This window comes from Aythya ferina (genome assembly GCF_964211825.1).
Source record: "Aythya ferina genome assembly, chromosome: 4".
In the NCBI taxonomy this organism is placed as follows: domain Eukaryota; kingdom Metazoa; phylum Chordata; class Aves; order Anseriformes; family Anatidae; genus Aythya; species Aythya ferina.
In genome coordinates this window covers 27,140,551-27,162,155 of record NC_140300.1, presented here as the reverse complement: position 1 = coordinate 27,162,155, position 21,605 = coordinate 27,140,551, and the positions used below count along the sequence as shown (strand labels likewise).

General features: G+C 37.6%; 1 protein-coding gene across 2 annotated transcripts in view; it reads left to right on the top strand.

Annotated features, from left to right (window-relative positions):
• Nucleotides 1-1,299: 1,299 nt before the first annotated feature.
• NFXL1 (nuclear transcription factor, X-box binding like 1) overlaps nucleotides 1,300-21,605 on the top strand; it is a 39,132-nt gene continuing 18,826 nt past the window's right edge. Inside the window, exons 1-17 of one of the 2 annotated variants that reach the window (XM_084516847.1) lie at nucleotides 1,300-1,556; nucleotides 1,896-2,069; nucleotides 2,926-3,035; nucleotides 3,774-3,907; nucleotides 5,042-5,220; nucleotides 5,378-5,539; nucleotides 5,670-5,770; nucleotides 6,927-7,041; nucleotides 7,381-7,505; nucleotides 8,403-8,525; nucleotides 9,994-10,084; nucleotides 13,110-13,230; nucleotides 13,825-13,981; nucleotides 14,722-14,813; nucleotides 15,089-15,110; nucleotides 18,955-19,095; nucleotides 21,365-21,531. In XM_084516847.1, coding sequence (XP_084372973.1) covers nucleotides 1,397-1,556; nucleotides 1,896-2,069; nucleotides 2,926-3,035; nucleotides 3,774-3,907; nucleotides 5,042-5,220; nucleotides 5,378-5,539; nucleotides 5,670-5,770; nucleotides 6,927-7,041; nucleotides 7,381-7,505; nucleotides 8,403-8,525; nucleotides 9,994-10,084; nucleotides 13,110-13,230; nucleotides 13,825-13,981; nucleotides 14,722-14,813; nucleotides 15,089-15,110; nucleotides 18,955-19,095; nucleotides 21,365-21,531 — 2,174 coding nt within the window. In that variant the 5' untranslated portion in view covers nucleotides 1,300-1,396. The remainder of the gene's footprint in view (nucleotides 1,557-1,895; nucleotides 2,070-2,925; nucleotides 3,036-3,773; nucleotides 3,908-5,041; nucleotides 5,221-5,377; nucleotides 5,540-5,669; nucleotides 5,771-6,926; nucleotides 7,042-7,380; nucleotides 7,506-8,402; nucleotides 8,526-9,993; nucleotides 10,085-13,109; nucleotides 13,231-13,824; nucleotides 13,982-14,721; nucleotides 14,814-15,088; nucleotides 15,111-18,954; nucleotides 19,096-21,364; nucleotides 21,532-21,605) is intronic. The other variant, XM_084516848.1, reaches the window with a different exon arrangement.

Genomic DNA, 21,605 nt, shown 5'->3' with positions numbered 1-21,605 from the left:
ATGTACATATGGGATGGCTGTTCATTCACTTTGAATGGCACATGGCTCATTCACTTTGAATGGCACATGGCTCAATGTGCTGGTGAAGTGAATGGATATGCATTTAATTAAAACTATCAGAACGTAAAAGAGCAAGCATTATTCTGGCACTTACTGCATTTTGTACATTGGACTTTGCAATCAGATTTCTTATAATTCACGTATTTAATATAACTTGCAATCTATATGGCAGCAGCATCCCATAGGGCTGTGTCATATTTTCTTAGGCACTTAAGAAGCACTTTTCACCTTTTAAGATTTTGTATTAGAGTTTGTTAGAGTATTTGTTAGTGAGTTAATTCCATTTTAATATATTGAGTTTTAGTGAATAAAGACAGAGATCTGTTCACATTTTTTCTTTTATTTATCCTTCAGTCTGTGACATGAGTTGTAGTCACTAACTGCCACTTTCTTGAGAATAAAAAATATTTTATTTAAAATAAATTTAAAATAAAACAGAAAAACAGGTTTGACCTGCAGCATTTTACTGAGTATTTTCAGGCACTTTATTATCTGAAATCCCATATTATTTAACTTGTAACAATATGTATTTGCTGAAACAATAAATAAAGTTTCCTCCTGGAAGAGTAAGGCAAGATAAGTGCTATAGAGAATTGTCAATCAAATTAAATTTTTATTTCAAGTTGCACTTATTTGCCAGAACGTTTTTGGGTGCATACAGTTTATTCAATAGGTATTTCTATGCAGTAAAACCTTCTGGGTATTACTTAAGTAAACATATGCCTAAAAGCTGATTTGTGAAGCTAATGTATTTTGAAAAAGAGTGTATTAAACGTGCACCACAGCCTCACACTACTGAGAAGGCTGCCAGAAGGAGAGCTGAAGCCAGCGTGTCTGTGGCCAGAGTGGGAGGCAAGAAGAAATTCAACCATGAAAGAGAGAAGAAACTGAGGCACTAGGGAACAGCTTTCTGGTTATCAGCAGTGTCGGGCAGGCTCCTGTGGACCTTCACAAAGAGCAGGCTTGGCTAGGGCAGGCCACCCTTCCACACTTCAGCTCCTCGTGAGGGTTTGCCCTTAATTCCTGTTTTTTCCACCCATTCCCCCTGGAAGCACCGCAGGCCTCCAGCCAGGAGGCAGCAGCACGGCGCCCGCCACCTCAGCAGCCCGAGCGCTGCCGCGCCGCGGTGCACGCTGGGTACTGTAGTCCTCGGCCCCATCCCGGCGCCTCCCTCCTCGCTGCGGCGCGGGGCGCGCTGGGAGTTGTAGGCGGGAGCAGCCCGGCCCCAAAGCCGCAGCCTCCACCGCCGCTTCCGGCCGGCGAGGCAGGAGGCAGCGGCGGGCCGGGAGGCGGCCGGGAGGGAGCCCCGCGCTGCGCGGCCGGCGGGGGGGCGGCGATGGAGGCGGCCTGGCGGCAGGGCGGCCGCGGCCGGGGCCGTGCCAGGCCCGGGGAGGGGCTCTCCGGCCGCGCCGGGGCGGCTGCGAGGCCCCTGGCCCCCAAGGGCCGCGGCGGTGCCTGCGCTCCGGCGGTGGCGAGCGGCGGCGAGGGGGGCGGCGGTGAGTGAGTTGTGCTTGTGTTGTGCTGCTGGTGGTTTTAAAGCATGCTGCTGGTAAAGCAGCTTTGTAAACGAACGCGTCTTAGTAAGTCAGGTTGGGTGTCAGAAGGAATTGACCGATGCTAACAGCTGTTGTGAGTATTGTGGTTAACGCTCAGTGAAGAAGAAAATGCAGTGGATGTATTCTTGTGTGGTACTGGCAGTGTAACAAAATAGCGCCCTTAAAAGCGTAAAATAAGGAATCTCTTTAAGGAAAGGAACTGTTGAAGGTATGTAGACCCAAACATGATGTTACGATTAACTGTCATGATACTAATCGTTGTTAATCTGTTCTTTTAAGTAGAACTATCTTCGCAGAGGAGGTTTGATGAAATTAAGAAAGCTAATCAGGCTGCAGCAAAAAAGCTGGTTGAAGACCAGTTTAGTTCCTCATCAGAAGATGACGATGAAGATGCTGAAGTAAAACAAGGAAAGATTTTGGCAAAAACATTTACCATATACACCAGTCAAACCGGTAAACTTTTTTCATATATTGACTTCTATTTAGGTACTAAAGCATAACCAAGGTTGTCTTATTGGTTATATATTAGAGTTGTTCCATAATATGAGAGAAATTACTTTGTTCTGATTTACTTCTTGTATTAAAACTGTTTATTCTGAGCAGTAAATGCTGGCTGTGCTTCTTGCTTCAGTCAGCAGAATCAATGGTATAGTTGTGAAGCTTTCTTAAGTGCTTCTAATAATCGCAGAATCACAGAACTGTAGGGGTTGGAAGGGACCTCGAAAGATCATCAGGTCCAACCCCCCTGCCAAAGCAGGTTCCTCAGAGCAGGCTGCCCAGGTAGGCGTCCAGACAGGCCTTGAATATCTCCAGAGAAGGAGACTCCACAACCTCCCTAGGCAGCCTCTTCCAATGCTCTGTCACCCTCACCGTGAAGAAGTTCTTTCGCATGTCAGTGCAGAACTTTCTGTGCTCTGACTTGCAGCCATTGCCCCTTGTCCTATCCCCACAAACCACTGAGAAGAGGTTGGCTACATCCTTCTGTCCCCCACCCTTCAGATATTTATATACATTGAGGAGATCCCCTCTCAGTCTTCTCTTCTCTAGGCTGAACAGACCCAGGTCTCTCAGCCTTTCTTCGTAGGGAAGATGCTCCAGGCCCTGTATCATCTTTGTGGCCCTCCACTGGACTCTTTCCAGGAGATTCCTGTCTTTCTTGTACCAGGGAGCCCAGAACTGGACACATAATGCGGTTTTGTAGTAATGTGTGACTGGCCTCAGTTCAGAGAAAAATAATTGTACGGTCTCAACATGTACAGAACAGCAGATCAAAGATTACTGATTGCCTTAAAATCTTTTTCTGTTAAAGATGGAGATGCAAGTGAACTGGAACGTACAAGACAGTATGTGAACGAAGCTTTTCAGTCAGGAGCTATGACATGCCTGATCTGCATTGCTTCAGTTAAAAGGAACCAAGCTGTAAGTAGTTCACTGCAGTCTTCAGGAGGTTACAAAACAAATTATTAACATTTTTAGGTAACTGCTGAACCTTGGAAGGGAAAAATGTTTAGTACTTTCTCTATCTAGATGTCTTGGGACCCAGAGCATGTGACAGGGAGAGAGGCAGAGGGAGGGCTGGGGTTGTTTAATCTGGCAGGGAGGAGGCTAAGGAATGATATGATTAGCAACTCCCAAGTAGACAAAGGATGTAAAGCCAGTCTTTTTTGTGGTGACAGAAGGTGTAATATAAGGGGGCAATGACACAGTCTGAGGCTTGAGAGGTGCAAATTGTACACACAATATGACACACAGACAGGTTGCCCATGATGACTGTGGAATCCCCATCTGTAAAGAGCCTACAGGTCCCTAAGTCTGACAATTGCTAACTTGGCAGTAATCACGCTTTGGGCAAGAGGTTGCACTGGTGTGTTTAAATCAACGTCTCTATGATTATATGGATACTTTGGGCTCCATAAGCTTTGATGAAAACTTCCCATAGCAGCAGGAAGAAAAGAATGTGGATATGAGTCTGTAGCAGTAAAATGTCTGTATTAATCTGAAGTAGCAATAGGTAGAATTTGTCTTTTGGAACCTGTTTTTTGTTTAAATGGGAAAATAAAAAGCTTGTATTTTTTTAGATATAGATTTTTATCAATTGAAACAGGGGAAAAAAAAAAAAGCTAATGTAAAGAAATGGCACTTATATTTGCTCTTTAGGTCTGGAGCTGTTGTGGATGCTTTTGTATATTTCACCTGGTATGTATCCAGAAGTGGGCCAAGGACAGCCTTTTCCTGGTGTCATCTCCTTTGACAGATGATGATTTTGGGAAGAAAGATTATCCGTGGCCCTGGTGAGCTCTTCATGGTATACTTACAAAAATACTTTTGTTGTGAAACGTGTGAACTGGTGTTACTTTAGAAAGGATTGGTATGTATAAATGACAGGGGCACACACACACACAAAAAAAAGTTTAGAAGGTTTGCTTTTGCATATCTTTTCTTAATTCTTTACAAGTTTTTGCTAATGTAATTTGGTAATGTTTCAGTGATGTTAAAAATATTTTTCTGCATCAAATTTGTTTTAACTTGTGAAAAAGTAAATCTGTTGTGTGTCAGCCTCTCATTAATTTTAAATGGTTTTACGTATTTATGTAATTTTAAAAATTGTCATCAGTAGCATGTGAAATTAAAAAAAAAAAGTAGTAAGATTTATAGATTTTTTTTTTTTTCAAAATTTCTGTGTAACTCAAACATTAAAGCCAGTTTTGTAGTTTTACATGAGATTGTGGCTGTATGAATAATGAGTCTTGCTTTTTCAGTAAGTTTGTCTCTGAAAGTTATGCCAAGGTTTTTCTGTGCAGGTTTTTTGCACCATATTTGCCCACCTGGTTTTCTGTGGGTAGTTGTAGTAATGTCTTTGAGGTTCAAGCCTCTGTCAAATTTGGTTGAAACTGCCTGGTGGATTCAAAAGCTCTACTAACGTGGGATCCCAGACAAGTTGGTTTGCTTTAGAAACATTTTTAGTTTACAGTTTTTAGTCACAGCTTTTGTTATGTGATGTTTTAATAACATTGATGAATCTTGTTTTATGTACTTCAGAGATCTTTACGGGTGAAAGCCTGTTTTTCTTTCTCTCTTTTTTTTTTTTTAATTGGTTCTTTTTAAAGAGACTGCCTTTGTTGCATACCTTCCTTTGGTATTACTTAGAAATTATTTCATATGTCTGTTATACCAAATGCCTTTACATATATTCTCAGACAAAAAAAAATGTTGCAGTAATAGAACAATTCCTTATACATTCATTAGAATTGTAGTAACATGAGTTTATTTTTCAGTGGTGTAGAATCTGACATATAGCAAGACCTTTATTGTTTATTATAGATGAGTTGTAAAAAACTTAATTAGTAGCCTGGTAACAATCTTGGGAAACTGAAATAATGAAAAATAACCCCTTTCTTTTTCCCTTCCTTTTTCCTTTCTTGTAGTCCAAAATGTAGGTTTGAATACAAACGGTCTGAAACTCCCAGTAGGTATTACTGTTACTGTGGAAAAGTAGAGAATCCACCTTTGGACCCATGGCTGGTACCGCATTCCTGTGGTCAAATATGTGAGAGGGAATTCAAACCTCCTTGTGGGCATAAATGTTTGCTTCTTTGTCATCCAGGTAAATCCATTGTGTCTCTTGATTGTATGTCCTGCATTTATGTAGCTGTTCCATGACTACTTAAAATCTGCTAGCTATGTTTAAAATTCTTAGAGTAAAAAAGATTTTAGTTAAGGTTGCATTTGCTCAACAGCTATTTTTTTTTTTCTGTGCTTAGGACCCTGTCCACCTTGCCCAAAGATGGTCACAACAACCTGTCACTGTAAGAAAGCTAAGCCAGTGCCCCGAAGATGCAGTGCAAAGGAATGGTCATGTCGTCTGCCATGCGGACGACTGTTGCTGTGTGGACAGCACACTTGTGAGAATCCCTGCCACGCAGGTAGACCTGTCTTCTTAAACTTCGTAGGAGTAATTGTTTTAAGAATTAAAACACGTTATTCCTTTCCAAGTTGAATATAAAAAGAAAAAATTCTAATTCCTATCCCGTTTCACTTCATGATTTCATGTAGGAAATTGTCAGCCCTGTCCACGTGTCAGTAAACAGCGGTGCATCTGTGGAAGACAGACAGCAGAAAGGCTTTGTGCAAGTCCTCAGTGGCAGTGTGATCAGGTATATTGCATGATCATGCCATTTTTTTTTTTTTAGCTTGTGTTGCATCTGTGTAGGCAATGATGTCTAAGGATGAATCTGCTTGGTAGTCCAGTTTACTTCTGACAGTAGTCAAAATGACACTGTTCAGGAATTTGCTAGCTCAGCTAGCAGTGAATTTGACCTCTATATTCTGTTTTTTTTTTTTTTTTTTTTTTTGTACTTCAGGTTGAAATTTCATAAACATAAAACCACAGCTTAATAAACAAGTTTCATGCTCGCTTACTTCTAGCAATGGTAGCAGAGTGAAAGCTGTGTGATTTGTTTTCTGAAATATTTGCAGCTTGTTCTTAAGGACCAAGGCTATAGATTGACATACTGGAAAAAATAAAATTATTAATAAAAAAATATTAGCAGGTGGAGTGGAGGTTGTACCAGGAGGTGCTGGTCACTATGATCCTAATAAGAAAGGCACTTAGACCCTGCAAAGTACCAGTTAAAATGCTGTTTATTTGAGCTAACGCTATAGAGAACAAGAGAATAGTGTAAATAACACTGTGAACCTTTAGATGGTGGGAACTCTAAGCTGCGAGCACTGAGTGGGCCTCCAGCCCGTGTGCAGCTTGCTGTGCAGACCCTGACAGTAGCAAGTGTTACCGTGTTTTGGTCTGATTCAAGCTGTTCCAAGATTTTGTTACAAGAAACAACTTGATTAATTTCTAATGCCAGAGAGGATGTTCACGTGAGAAATTCTTGCTGTGTTTCTAGATAAAGGCAAGGACATGCACCTGGCATAATCACAGGCACCGAGTGGGAGCGGTCTGCAGGCTGCTCTGTTACTGCAGGCTGGATAAGTTTATCCAGTAGGCAAGGGATACGTGCAGCACAACACAGGCCTGAAGACCATGCTATGTGTGTAGTATAGCACAGCAAAGGGACCCTGCTCAGGCTGTTTTGTGAAGGGCCCTTTGATGTACAGTGGTCTTCAAGTCAGGATCACTCCAGGGATCGTCAGTTTCGTTTGGCAAACAAAAATACCGTTACAATTAATTTCTCAGAAAAGTTTAATTGCAGGCCTCCAGACATCTCCCATCTTTATTTTTTTTGTCTTGGCTTGCTTTGTCTTACCATGCTATCGTGTTACATTACATTCACTTGGTTTCTCTGAGCTTTCCAGGTGTGTGGGAAAGCTTTGCCTTGCGGTAATCACACTTGTGAACAAGTTTGTCATGCTGGTCCCTGTGGAGACTGTCCCCGTTCTGGGAAAAGGTCCTGTCCATGTGGAAAATCAAGTAAGTTTCTTTGTTTGTTAAAAAAAAAAAAAAAAAAAAAAAAAAAGTAAAGAAATGTCATCCAGCATTTGTCTGTCAGTAGTTTTGGTTACTACTGCAGCGCAGGGTCCATAAAAAGTTCTTATAAACAGTGAACTGTGAAAGGTAAAATGAACCTTTTTGCTTAATTTGCTTTCAGAGCTTTATTTAGTAGCAAGGGGCTAATCTTCTGTGTGAATAATTCTAGGGAAGATTATTCCAAAAATGAGAGATAATTAGCATTTGGTATATCACAGTATGTGCTGTTTTCTGAATACTTTTTTTCTCTGTCTGCTTGTACTTCCCTGTCTTTTAATCTAGAGTTTACATTGCCTTGTACGGAAGATGTGCCCACTTGTGGTGATAGTTGTGACAAAGTTCTAGAATGTGGCATCCACAAATGTTCACAGCGCTGTCATCGAGGTCCCTGTGAAATATGCAGACAGGTCAGTCCAACTGCAGGAGGTTCACATTGTTAGGATTTTTAAACACTGTATGTTTGGAACGCTGCAAGTCTTCTGAGGAAAAATAAGGCCTATTTGTCACAAAATCTATGGCTCTTCTGGGATGAAGGCTTAATTTTTTTAAATTAAATATGCCCTAAAAACAACTTAATTTTCCCTAGCTCTTTTAGCTTCCTTGTTGTTCTGTCTTACTGTATGTCTTCATTAGTGAAACAGAATATGCTGTTACATAATATTTTCTTATTAACAAGAAAATAACGTTTTACTCCATTCTAAATAACTGTGTAGCTTTTGTGGTCTGGCCTATAATGCTGTTGCTCTGTTTGTTATTGTTGTCTCTTCTGGACTACCCTTGGCTGTAAAGTTTATGGTGAAAACAGTTAGCACGTAGCTGGAATGTAGGTCAGGTAAACCCACTCATTTCTTAAATCGTCTATGTACGTGATAGATGGATTTACTGTGCAGGAGAAGTACTTCTTGTATGAATTAATTTTGCATTTACACTTGATGTCTTGCACTACACTCAAGTGCTTCTCCTGAAGTGTCTTTCCTGTTGGTGAGTCCAAGGCTAAAGTCTTGCCACGAGGTGCCATCTAAAGCACAGTGTTTCCAGTACTGACACAAGGTCACCCAGTAGTTACAGAACAGATAGGTAACCTGCTGTTAGAGCAGGTAATATTCTATCTGTTGTGATAGGCCGTTGTGAAGTTATTCTGCCATGAACTTTGCTTTTCAGCTAGTAGTAGGAAGCTTTTTTTCTACTCCTACCGCATTAGTTTATTTTTGTTTTTGTTTTTTGCTTTGCTTTGGGGGGCAGGGGAGTACCTGGAATGTATTAAACATACCTTGCTTTTTTTTTTCCCCTACTTTGCTGCCCAGGAAGTTGAAAAACAGTGTCGCTGTGGAAAGCACACTAAGCGCATGCCATGCCATAAGCCTTATCTGTGTGAGACAAAGTGTACTAAAATTCGTGATTGCCAAAAGCACCAGTGTAGGAGAAAGGTAAGTGTCCAGAGATGGTCTTTCTCAAATGGATCACTTTGATAATTAAATAAATACATAATTATTTTATTTTTGGATTTTATTTATTAGTTCCAGCTCATGTTATTATATAGAAAGAGAAGTTCTCTTCTATGTCATTCAAGTCAGTTTGCAGTGTACCAGAGTTCTCTGAACAGCATGTCAGCAAAAAAAAAAACAAAACAAACCAGCAGTTCCCTTGAAAGCTGGGAGTGGATTTTGACAACTTTCCAGCTCCAGAAGACAGTTTTGCTTTCAGCTACTTGAGTATATACTAATGCTTTACGCATTCAGGGGTGGTTATATCCATTCATATTTTTCCTTTGTAGGAAGAATTGGGGTTCTCCAATAGCTTAGTAAGGGACATATTGTGGTTTTTGACAATGCAGCAGTCCACGCCTCTCTAATATGCATCACTGCAAACAGCAGTGGTCTGCGGATTGGGAAAAAAGAGTTTTTGTTCTCATTTGAGGTTGATAACTCAGACCTTGCTTTTCAGTTTGTTGATTTATGAAGGCCAAGCATGTTAATCCTACATTTCTATGTTTCTTTCTAACTTAAAAAAATGAATATTTTTGCATGTTATATAGGAAATGGAAACTAAATAAATAAATATGGATGTTGCCTTTTTTGTGTAAATGGATTTAGATATCTATTCTAAAGCAACTGTTACTAATATATATTTTCCCATTTAGAAATACTTTGAATATCTTTTCAAGGGTATTGATATTGAAGGCTTTGGGAGAGGTGTTTTTCTATCTCTTGACTGTCTCATGTCCCTGTCTCTAGCATTCCTGCCCTCCCTGTCCTCCCACCCCAGCAAGGAAAATTAAAAGGCAAGGTGCTAGCAGATGTTGCAGGCTGCTGAAGTTTCAAATGTTTGCTTTCCAGGCAGGACACATTTTTACTTTCAGTATGAGCTTGGTATATGATAGCTAACTGAAAGGTTAATTAAATAATTTTCACAATGCAAATTTCTACATTCTTGCAAGTTTGTAACATTGAAGTTGACTGGGATGTTTCCTCATTTCACTTGAAAGCACAAAAATCTTTTATGCTGTCTCACAGTTGTTCTCTTTGGTTACAGTAGGTGGGAATCATGTTGAATTGTACTCTGTGATCCAGGTTTAATAGGTTTTTGTGTAATCTTCTGAAATGATTTCAGATTAAAATATAAGAAGAATTTGAACTCTTAAGATGATACTCAGTTTTTTGGAAGCCCTCTGCCTGTTCAATATATTGAAATGATGCTCTCAATTTTGTGTTCTCTTATTACTTAAACAGTTTATTATTTACACATATTCATTTCTATTCCTGGCATGACTGATGAAATATCACTAAACTGGATGAATAAAGTTTTATGAAGCACGGGGAGGGGGAGAGAGAGTGGAAAAGGGTGAATTTATACAAGAAATGTCAAAGTTTGCAGTTACGTATTTTGTTTCAACAGTGCTGTTCTGGAAACTGTCCACCTTGTGATCAAGTCTGTGGGCGGACCTTAGGCTGCAGAAACCACAAATGTCCTTCAGGCTGCCACAGAGGTAAGAACAGGTGAAGGATCCCCACAGCGCTAAGCAATCACAATAAGCAAAATAGTGTTGATTTTTTGCCAAATGTGGTGCTTGTATAACTCTGTGTAATGCTCAACAAATTTTCTCCCTTTGTTGCATGCGGGCTTTTTGTGGGGGTAGTTTGTTTGAAAGATTTTTGGTGCTGGTTAGAGCCTGAGGGCTTACAGAATGACAGCCAGAGTGTTTGCCCGCTAATTTTACTTAACAGTGTTTTTCTGAACATGCTCGATGCCCTTTCCAAGTGCTTAATTCAAAATGCATTGTATGACACTTCCCTAAGTAATTCTGGTCACTGAATATGCATAACAAAGTCCAGGTACATACAGAAATGACTGTGCTGGTTGAGTCTGGATGGCTTTAAAAAAAAATCCTAGAACGTAATGTGTGATATTAGTGGGCGAAAAAAGAAGTTGGTGGAACTTGAATATATATTGGTATCTTACAGATGTGAAAATTAAAAACTTGCTACTGATGATATCAAAGATAACAAAAAAGTTTATTTCTCCATCCAGTGACCTTGGTTAAAAAGAACCTGAAATTGACCAAAATTACCTGGTAGCTTTTATCCTGTGATTGTTTTGACATTCCTTTGGTAGGGAATTAGATTGCAGTGACTGAGAAGGGGCAGTTTTCTCAGCAGTTTTCCTTCTAGAAGCTGCTGCCCTGCTGAAATAGCAGCTGAGTAGAGTCTATGTAATTCACCTTAGCATTCTGAACTATAAATTGCAGCACCTCAGGAAATAATTCACAGCTTGTTCAGCCAATCTTGCTTTTGAGGCAGTGAGTCTTAGGAGGGTAGGGACAAGTAAATACGGTAGTTGTCCCAGTTAACCTTCTGTTAAATCTGTCATTACAAACTAGTGGTATGTTTTTCGTGTCCCTTCTCTTCCTTTCCTTTTCCCTCCCTGCCTTTCCCCTCTAAATCCTGGACGTATTTTTTTTTTTTGTATTACCAGAAGAAAACTGGTAACGCTTTTTTTTTTCTGCATTAGTTTGAACTGGAGAATCATAGAACCATAGAATAATTTGGGTTGGAAGGGACCTTAAAGATCATCTAATTCCAACCCCCCTGCCATGGGCAGGGATGCCTCCCACCAGACCAGGTTGCCCAAAGCCCCATCCAGCCTGGCCTTGAGCACTGCCAGGGATGCGGCATCCACAGCTCCTCTGAACAACCTGTTCCAGTGCCTCAGCACTGTCTGGGTAAAGAAATCATAAGTGAGTCATAGAATAAAAATCAGGTTGGAAAACTTCAAGGAGCTAAAGCTGCATAATATGCTATACTTAAATTCAATAGTTGGCTTATATTTGTTCCTAGTTGTATCCTACAGCTTGGATAGAAGTGACATTAATGATTGTTAATAACAAAGTTATTTGAAGAAATTATGAAGAAATAATAAATATTTAAAAATATTTTAACACTAATAATTAGTGTTAAGTCTTGCTGGAAGTTGTATCCAGTGAATCAAATAACTATAGTTTCAGATGTAGAGAAGAAGACTACAATTTGTTGGAGCACACAGAAGTTAATCTATTACGATTTGTGATACCTTATTGTCAGAATGTTTAAAAATATTTCTAATGAAGATGATGATCTTGTTTTTAAAAATATATTCACTTTTTTCCTACACCCCAATACTTCCCTTTGTTCTGAGATTTACAATTACATATTTTATTGTCAGCATCTAAGGCCAGGTCAGGTTAGTTTTGCAGTGAGCTGACAGATCTTAGTGACTGCTGACTTTAAAGGAAATAGCATGCCTCCGAAAGTAACTTGCCAGATTAGGTTCTTTAGAAAGTAGCTGTTCTCACAATTGTTATTTTGCTGCTGATTAAAAGTAACCTCATCTATTCTGTTTTTTACATGTCATTTAAGTGTTTATTCATGCTTGTTGAAATTCAGAATGTGGCCAGGGAATTGAAATGCTTTGTTTTCTACTATAGTACATTACAGAACTCTATTTGAGAACAGTGTACTCTGACCCTAACTTCAGAGCTAGGGTCATATGTGTTATGTAATCTCTGCCCTTCCATCTTGTTGAACACATAAGCAGTTGTCTTCTTTAATAGAATAATGTGTACGCAGTGAGTGTATTGTAAGTAAATTGTAGACATGTGCTGATAATATATTCAATTCGATCTACTTTGCAGTATAAATATTGTATACTTCCATCCTTTTCAGCAGCTTTTTGTCACTGAGGCCTGCTTCTTGAGGTGTTGCTCTTCAGATCCCATTAACAAGTCAGAATTGCTTAAAAAGTTGTGCTGTGAATAATACTTTCAAATAATTGCTTTCATTAAAGTTTGAGAGTGCAACATGATTAGTAAGCCAAAATCCCACATCTTCTCTTTTAAGATGCATATCCTTACTGTAATTATTCAGTAATAAAGCTTAACAGTTGGCACTTGAAGAAATAGTGTGGGAGAGCTATAAATTTAAAAAAAAAAAAAAAAAAAAATTTTTTTATAAATACATTGGTTTAGTAGTAACTTCATAAAGGAGGAAGATCTTTTCAAAAAAGCATTAACTATATATAAAGGATGAGCATTTCTTAATATCGTCCAAAACAATATCTTACCAGTCTTTCAGTGTCTCTTTTTATCTGTTATGTATTGATGAAAGATGACATGTCTTCATACACATGTAAGAGTGAAATACAAATGGCACCATTTAAGTGTTGTTTTGTCCAAATGGCCGGGCTGTAATGATGCTGGCTTCTTTTTAAAATGGGTGGGTGGAATTATTTTATACTTGATACCAGGTAACAGCTGTAGTATAATCAACATTATTATTACTGTTCTTTTAGAATGTTGAAATTCTCTTTCCCAAGAGGAATTTGAAACTAAGCAGAAGTAAATTAACAACCATTTGTTACTTAGATCAGACAGAATAGGGTGTTTATACCATGTGCATATTCAGAGTTTTATGTTAGTTACCATTGTTTGTACTCAGTAGCTTATTCAGATGATCATGTTGTTAATGTATTTATTTTAGGTAGTTGTAATCCCTGTCCAGAGACTGTAGATGTGAAATGCAATTGTGGAAAAACTGTCATTAAAGTGCCCTGTGGCAGAGAGCGCACCATCAAGCCTCCCAAATGCAAACAGCTGTGCAGGTCAGTATAGACAGCAAGTGTGTTCTAGTTCTTTAGTGGTGTTTAAGGTGTCTTTAAAGAAAGTGGCAAAATATAACTGTTTAAGCTGCAGGAATGATACTGTTTCTCACTCTTCTAGGTTCTTGACTATGCAGTGCAGATTAGTAATAAGCCTTGGTATTAGACACTTCTTTATTGTGGTTTCATGAGCATCTTGCTACTGTCATGGGGAAGTTCTGCCCCACTGAGCACTTTTAACTCTTTACTCCCACTCCCTTCTTCAAGTCCTTTCTGGTACCTCCACGAGACTGTTTACCTAGAAATTTTGACTAGGAAAATGAAAACGTAGAGTATTTTCTGCTGAGGTGTAGCAAGATTGCTTATCCCAGAGTAGAGATGAGAATGGAATTCCTGCGTGTAATATGCAAACCCAGCTTTTACTCTTAGATCTTGTGTAATTTTACCATAATATTAACCACTGAAGAAGGTGGTAATTAAGTGTTGTTTTTAAAAATAAGTTTGTCTCAATTCATGTATTTTGGGCATAATTGCCTAGTGACTATAATTTTGTTATTTCTTGCTGTCATATTGATTCCTTCTTGGATTTTACTTTAGTCGCCCACCTACATGTCATCACCCTACCCAGGAGAAACACTACTGTCACTTCGGTCGGTGTCCTCCATGTCGTCAGTCCTGCCAGAAAACATTAGTGTGTGGTCATTTGTGCCCAGTTCCCTGCCATGATGAGGCACTTGTGAAGCAAACTGGCTTAGTAAGTAACTAGTGAAAGACGGTGGTGTGTTATTTGTGTTCTGAAGAAAAAGAAACAGTTTTTTGACCTTTAATCTTATGGTGAAGGTTTTTGAATATTACAGTAAATAATTGAGCACAGAGGTATGCGTACTGCTTAACTGAGAGATTAAGTGGTTCTAGTTCCTTTGTTACCGTCTAATTTTGTAATATATATACTTGCGCAATTTTTATCAGTTACAATTATTCAAGAAATAAGCTATCTTTGCTGGCTAGAGTTTTATTACAAATGTTTATTTTCAAATATAAGCAGTTGCTTTTAACATAGAAGCAAAAACTGAAGTTTGGTATTTACCAAACCATCAACGTGTGCAAAAATTAGAAGTGAGAAATTGCTTGACACATTTAAATATGCATATGTGCATTTCATGATGATAATTTCACTTTTTAATAAGAAAAATATTTTTATGTTTCTACCTCTGTTAAATACTTATAATTATTTTGCATTTTTTTCTGATGTTTGTGTTTGATTTTACCGGTAGGGCTACAGGCCTTCCTTTTCTTAGGTATAGCCATGCTAAAGATGAAATTTAAATTCTGCTTGGGGAGGTGATTTTAGGATTTCCATTAGTTTAAAAAAAAAAAAAAATACTAGAAGTGTATTTGTTACAAGTGGGATCTCTTTAGATGATGTTTATTTGAAGTCAAGCAGATGGTTCCAGTTGTGTTTTGCATTCAATTGGTGGTGTACTTTGTTCTCAGCATCAGTCTGCAGGTCCTTGGGAGCAGCCGTCTGAACCAGCCTTTATTCAAACTGCGTTACCATGCCCACCCTGTCAGGTTCCTGTACCAGTGTAAGTATTAAAAACAGAGAACAAAGTTTTGGAATAGAGTGTTTTGTGTTTTTTTTAGTGTTCTTGTAGAGATGAACATGAAAATCTTATGTAAACAATATTCTCATATTGGACATGCTTTTTTACCTGCACGTGATGCCTTCACTAGCGTGAATAGCACTTATTTTTACAAATTGCCTTATTTTCCTGTGAAAAGCCCTAGTACTGTTTTAAGTCCTATATTTACTTTACAGAAATACATGTTTTCAAAATCTTTCTTTTTTTGTCCTTTACAGGGAGTGTCTTGGGCAGCATGAGGTGAGTCTGGACACCGGCTTTTTTAAAACGAAATATGAAGTATATCTTCCTTTTTCAGTCTACAAAAAAAAAAATATTGAAGACAAATATTACTCGGCTTTCTTATGTTTTAAAACCAATGAAACACCTTATCACAAAAGCTTACATATCTGAGTTATTTTAGTCTGTTTTTGAAGAATATATAAATGCTTTTTAGAATTCTTGGATAGAAATTAAACTCGTGATTTATGAAGCTATTGTTGTATTCTTGCATAGTTGTTCAAATAGTGTTTAAATTGACTTTTGTGTGTCTTCATTAAATTTGTTTTTCCCCCTTCTTTATTTTATAGTTATTCTTTTCTCCCTGTTCCACACTTTCCTCAGTTTTCTAGCAACTGATGTCCTTTGTTTGTTTTAAAAGGATAGCGAACGTAGTGTGGTACAGGAAAATTAGTGGACTAAAAAGTTATTTTCTTGATGTGCAGCCTTCTCCAATCTCAAATGAAGTCATTATGTATTCTGGTTTATGTTATAAGAAAATCTAACTGACCTTGAAGCTAAAATAACAGGCATCAGTATTTATAGTTGTTTCTGAAAGTCAAGCAATGAAAGTGCAGCTAAAATAACTATAACAAATATAGTTTCACTTTAAGGAAGTGAAAAATTCTAGAAAACAAAAATATTTAAAGATACCACCTCCTTTTTTTTTTTTTTCCTTTGACCTTCTTTAATAATCTTTTCCTCTCTGTTGTAATGGCAACCCAATATGTGGCAGCAACATCCACAGCTGTTTTTAACAAGTTTATACATCAGCAATCGATTCAGGCAATGCAGTTATTGATCCAAGCAGGCTGTGAATACAGCTTCCAATGAACTACTCTGCAGCTTGCTGGATGCTAACTCAAAATGTGCTTTTAGAATTTTAAAATGACTAAAGAATAACTGCATTTTTGTTTGTTGTTGGAACAGTGGATTTTTGGCTTTGCTTTTCACAGTAAAACTTCCAGATGTATCAACCACTGTTTCATTTTGAGTCAATGATATCTCTATGATAGGGTGACATTTGGTAAAACCTATCTTTCGTGAATTTACACTTAAACAAAATGTAAGCTCTGTGCAATTGGCCCAACATAACTTGCTGTAGTTCATGTAAGCAGTTTTGGCACTATTCAGGTTTGCATGGATGTAAACTCTCCATAAGAGAGGACAGTAGCTCTTCTTAGAGAAAGTGGTTCCAATGACCACGTTTGTAACTGCTTATTTCAGAGTAACAAAACAAATCCCTTCTCTGTGTGTTAGTCTTAGCAGAGCCAGTCAATGGCTTTGAGTCATGTTTTTGTTACAGGTTAGTACAGAAAATAGAGAGGAATCTCAGGGAACATATACTTAAGGGATTTATGTTTTCTGATGCTAGTTTAAACTTTCCTTCCCTGAGCCAACAGGGTGCAGTGCTTCCTTCCTGCTGCACTTCAGCAGCTTCTGGAGTGGAATTAAGTGTCCTAATCTTTAAGACTTTGATAGTGGTAGAAACAGAATGTTTTTTTTGTTAATGTGCATGTGAAGGGGGTGTTTAACCATGTGGCTTAGGGACATTTTTATGTACCTAAGGTACTCTTACCTTTAAACTAATTTACTTTTGTTAGCAAGAGAAACATTTCTGTATTTCTGAATACAGTCTCTCCTGTAGTAGTACCCAGCCTTTGAGGGGATTTTCACTGGGAAATTTAAGTTTCACAGGTAACAATTTTCTCAAGCAAAGTTTTGCTGTGAAGAGGATCTTGTTGCTGTACTATATATCAGGTATCAAAACTGCCCAACGTAAGTAATAATGACGTGGGAGGTACAAAAGAAAAAAGCTGGAATGAAGCAAGTTACAAGAACTTGTACTTTACCAAGATGCCTGCAGACAACAACTGGAAGAGTGAATGAATGCAAGGGTTTAGGAACTGTACGCTACTAAAAACATGTTTGCTGTCTTTACATTTTCACTTGGACAATAATTTTAATTTGTGTAAATGTTTGATTTTAAATATTGCTGAACTTTTTTATTTCACAGGCATTTAATTTAAAGCATTTGAAGGGACTGATTTAATTCAACTTCTTGCAAGCCTATGTCTTTAGAGCAAGTGATTTATCACTTGAGACAACAGGCTTAAAACTACTTTTCAGAATATGTAATTGTATCAAATCTGTGTTCACTGAAATATGATTTTGTTGTGTCTTATGCAGCTTTCCTTTAAATAATTTCCCTGGGCCCATTCTAAGTGGTTTTACATACATTTAGAAAAGTTAGTGATTCTTCATTAGATCTGAAAATTGAGCAGTTCTCGATTCTGATTCAGATTGTAGATCAGAAAATCACATATCATCACAGTTGCTGCCACCCCAAAATGAAAACTCGATGTTTTACTTTGCTTAGACTACTATAAGCTTTGGCGGTTCATAGCAGTAGCATACATGTGCTCTTTTAAAATCAAATTTGGAGATCTAATGGTTATATTCAAAATCTGATTTTACGGAAAAGCATTAATTAAAGCCTGTAGAAGGTAAATGAAGACAAAAAAAATCTTAACTGGATAGGGTATTTACGTATCTACTGTATTTAATTATTTTGTAGTTTCCTAATTTCATTAAATGCTATAGAGGAAGGAAAATGTTCTGATTTTGTTTGTGAGGAGTATTTAGAATATCCTGTGAAATCAGTCTCATTTTCAGGCAGACAGAAGTCTAAATTCTTGGTTTTGTGCAGTGGGATTGTGCAGAGGGTACAGAGCCAAGATGTTCAGTCAACTAAAGCTGTAACATAAAATCACAGCTTTAGTCGAGTCAAAGTGAGTTATGTCACATTACTCTGTTGTGTAATAATGTCAGAAATAGTTTCTCTTTTTCTCTGTGAAATGATCACAACAAAACAAAAAAAATTGTCAGCCTCACATAAGCTAATTTTTTTTCATTTGAATATTATGTAATGTTAGGAAAATGGGAGCACTGAGTTTCCTCTAATGTTTTTGATATGGAGGGTATTTATACCCTTCAGCTTTAGGAAAGTAGCCTAGTTAACAAAGTTAGGAGCTTAAATTCCATCTCAGTGCCACTGAAAGTTAAAGCCTCCTAAATAGATGCTCTGAATTGTACTAAAAAGCTCTGTTAACTGGAGTGTTACCCTCAAGTAAGAAGGTAAGAATATATCACTCATAAGCAATTAAAATCCTGAGCCAGTCATTGAGCATTTTCTTCTTGCCCTTTCCATTTCTGTGAGTTATATTTGATATGGTGACTTTGCTTTTTAGAATGTCTGGCTTGCAGGTTGTTTTGTATTTGTAGAATTGTAAGAATGTTTTGGGTTTGTGATGACCATGACACAATCAGCCTTGTGAAAACAAGCTGTAGCCAGCTTCTGTAATAGTTGTAGAGGAGTTTGGGAACCTTTAATGGAAGGCATGAGTGTTATTAAGAAAGGAGGGCTAAATAACACCAAAGGATTTAAGGCTGCAGTAGTCTGTTTAAAGAAAAAGAAGGAAGAAAAAGGAAGATATGTTGTGAAAGTTAGATAGCTTGTTTACACGTGGTAGAAAAGCTTGCTTTATTAATTAATCACTGTAAAACAAATATGTGATTTTAGCGATAGGAACTTGAAGTCTCTATGTATTAAAAAAAAAAAAAGTCAAATACTTTCCACTGGTTTTGTTCTTTAGCAAAGGGTACATTAGAACAAAAATTTCTCTGTAATGATACTGTATTTGTATGCATCTATCTATCTAGATATACACACTCTCTCAGAATGCATGTGCAGTATGTATGTACAGACACAGTCTGCCTATATATACATATATGTATATATCTCTTGTTTGTTTGTCACTTTCAGGTGAGTCCCTTACTGTGTCACTCTGCAGGTCCCTACTCATGTAAAAGACCTTGTGGGCGGCTTCTCAATTGTCAGAATCACACCTGCATGAAAGAGTGTCACCATGTTACTAAAATCAACGGTAGTGCAGATGGAAAGAAGGTAGGCTGATTTTCTTTTGCTTTCGTTTTATTGTGTTTTATATATTGTTTTCAGTTTTAATTGGAAAATAAAGAATATGCTGCTGGAAGGCACAGGATCTGAGATTCTGCTTGCATGTGATCTGTTCCCACTGATGCTGTGACATTTAGCTAGTCTGTACTCCTCAGACAATAAAACTTAGACAGCCTTAGGTATTTTATAAATGTGCACCTTTTTGTTTTACGTTAACATACTATTATATTGCTCTGTAGTCTTCAAAACCTCTTGTGACATGGATGTTTCTCTTCTAAAGTCAGTTTTCAGAACAGTTGGGATTGAGTAACCTGTTGATAATGCCTCTAAACAAATGCACTTGCAATCTACTGGGGGAGCTACTGGATGGGTTGAGGAGGCTGGCATATATCTGTCAAAGAGCACTGGCAGTGCTGAAGAACAGGCAAAGACTTAAATCACTGGGGTGATGAATTCAGGTTTATCAGTATCTACTGGAAACAGTCATGAGACTGAGTTGCTGAAAATAATATGAAACAAAATGAAAAATGCAAAGGTGACTAGGTTTGAACAAAGCACATAGCTTGTGCTTTGAGGGAGTCATGCTTTGGAGCAAAAGAGCTTTATAAGATTTTAAAGCATTACTTTAGAAAAAGATTGCAATATAGTCTCTGGCCATTCAGAAAACTGAGGAAGCATTCAATTGGATACAAAACATAACTGTTATATTTTAGCTTACTGTTACATTTTAACTTAAATAGGATAATTTACTTGTGAGTTCCAATCCTTGAAGAAGTGTTATCTATTAACTGTATATATTGCAGTTACTATATTAATTTATTAATGATTGTAGAACTTCAGTCTGAAGAGTGTGAGCTGTTAAGGCAATTTATGGACCAGTAACTTGCAGTAGCAGAGTGATATCAGTAAATCCTGAGTGACAAACTCTTTAAATATCTCAACTTACGACTGTAAGAGAGTGCTTACTCCTTCCGTTAAACCCATTGAAATGCGTATTGATCAGGATTATGCCTAGCTCCATTTTGAAGGAAACAATGCATTCTCAAGAAAAAGGGATGCTTTGTACCTGGGAAGTATGGGTAGATATAATTGTTCAATTTTCTTTATGTTTTTGTAAACTCCATTTGGTTTTGACATTTTGGAGCTTTTGTTCTGTTATTGTGATAAACTAAATTGCAGATATAGTCAAAAAATGGCTGATAAAATTTCTTGTCTGTGTCTGTAATGAATTTTCTGTCTGGAATTGAGGTTTGTTCTGCCTGTTGTATTAGAAAATACAGTAGAAAGGCCAGCAGTTTGCTCTTACTCACTGTTAAATTTTATCATAGTTTTCAAAATGCTTTGAATTGCTGTTATCTTTCCTATAGATGTTAATTCTGGGGGGGGACGGGATTGTGTTTTGTAAATGATCATTGTACAAAGGTTTGTTTTTAAAATTCTTCAGCAAAAATTATTCAAATGTAAGCAGAAGAAAATAGGGGGAAAGCTGTATTAAAACTTAAAACCTTATGCCCTTATATTGAACAGCAAAAAAATGAAAACTGGCATGGAATTAGTCCTTTTGGAGAAGCATTGTGTAGCCTCATTCTTGGGTAAATTGGCTTTACTTTGGCTTTTGTGAGACTGATCATTTGAATGTGGTGATATGCCTTAAAGAGTGTGCTGGATAAGTTCAGTTGTTAAATCATGTCAATTTGTGTATTTGCAGACTGGGGTTGTGGATAAGTTGTTAAGAATATGAATAGAAATGGAACCTCATTTGTCTTGCTAATGTTCATTTCATACTTTTTAGAAGATTATGCAGGCTATCGTACATGTATGGAAATGGAATGACTTAGTTTGCTTTTTAAACTTCCGCGCCCCTGTATTGCATGTATCATAACTAAAGCATTAAAATATTGTGTTGGGTGGGAAGAGATGTATGAATATGAAATTATTTTTCTGAGAGTTTTCCACAGAGTATTAACAGACTTAACAGCAATTTTCCAAAGCGCTAATGCTGAGAGGTTCTTTTATGTCTAGGAGGCAAAATAGAACTTTGTTTTTGACCTACTAACTCTGGCATTTTTGCTTTTCTTTTTAAAACACATTTTAATAAAAACACATTTTAATATTTTGCTTGAGGGATATCCAACTGAATAGCTGAATTCTTTTGGTAAAAATAACCCAACTGTTTCTTCTATCTAAAGGCTTGTTAGTGACGTCTAGCAAACAAATGGTTGGTGTTTTCTTTAGTGCTTTGTTTTTATTTTGTTAGGCAGGTCCAGAATGTTTGCAGTGTGAAGAGGAGTGTACCAAGCCACGGCCACCTGGCTGTTCTCACCGCTGTGTTTTACCCTGTCATCCTGGGGATTGCCCATCATGCCTCCAGATGCTTAAAATAAAGTGTCACTGCAAACTGTCAGTTCTGTACATCGAATGCTTGTAAGTGTCAGAATCGAACTTTTCATTTGAATGCTACTAATTGGAAACCATTTGACGTGTATGGGGATGGGAGC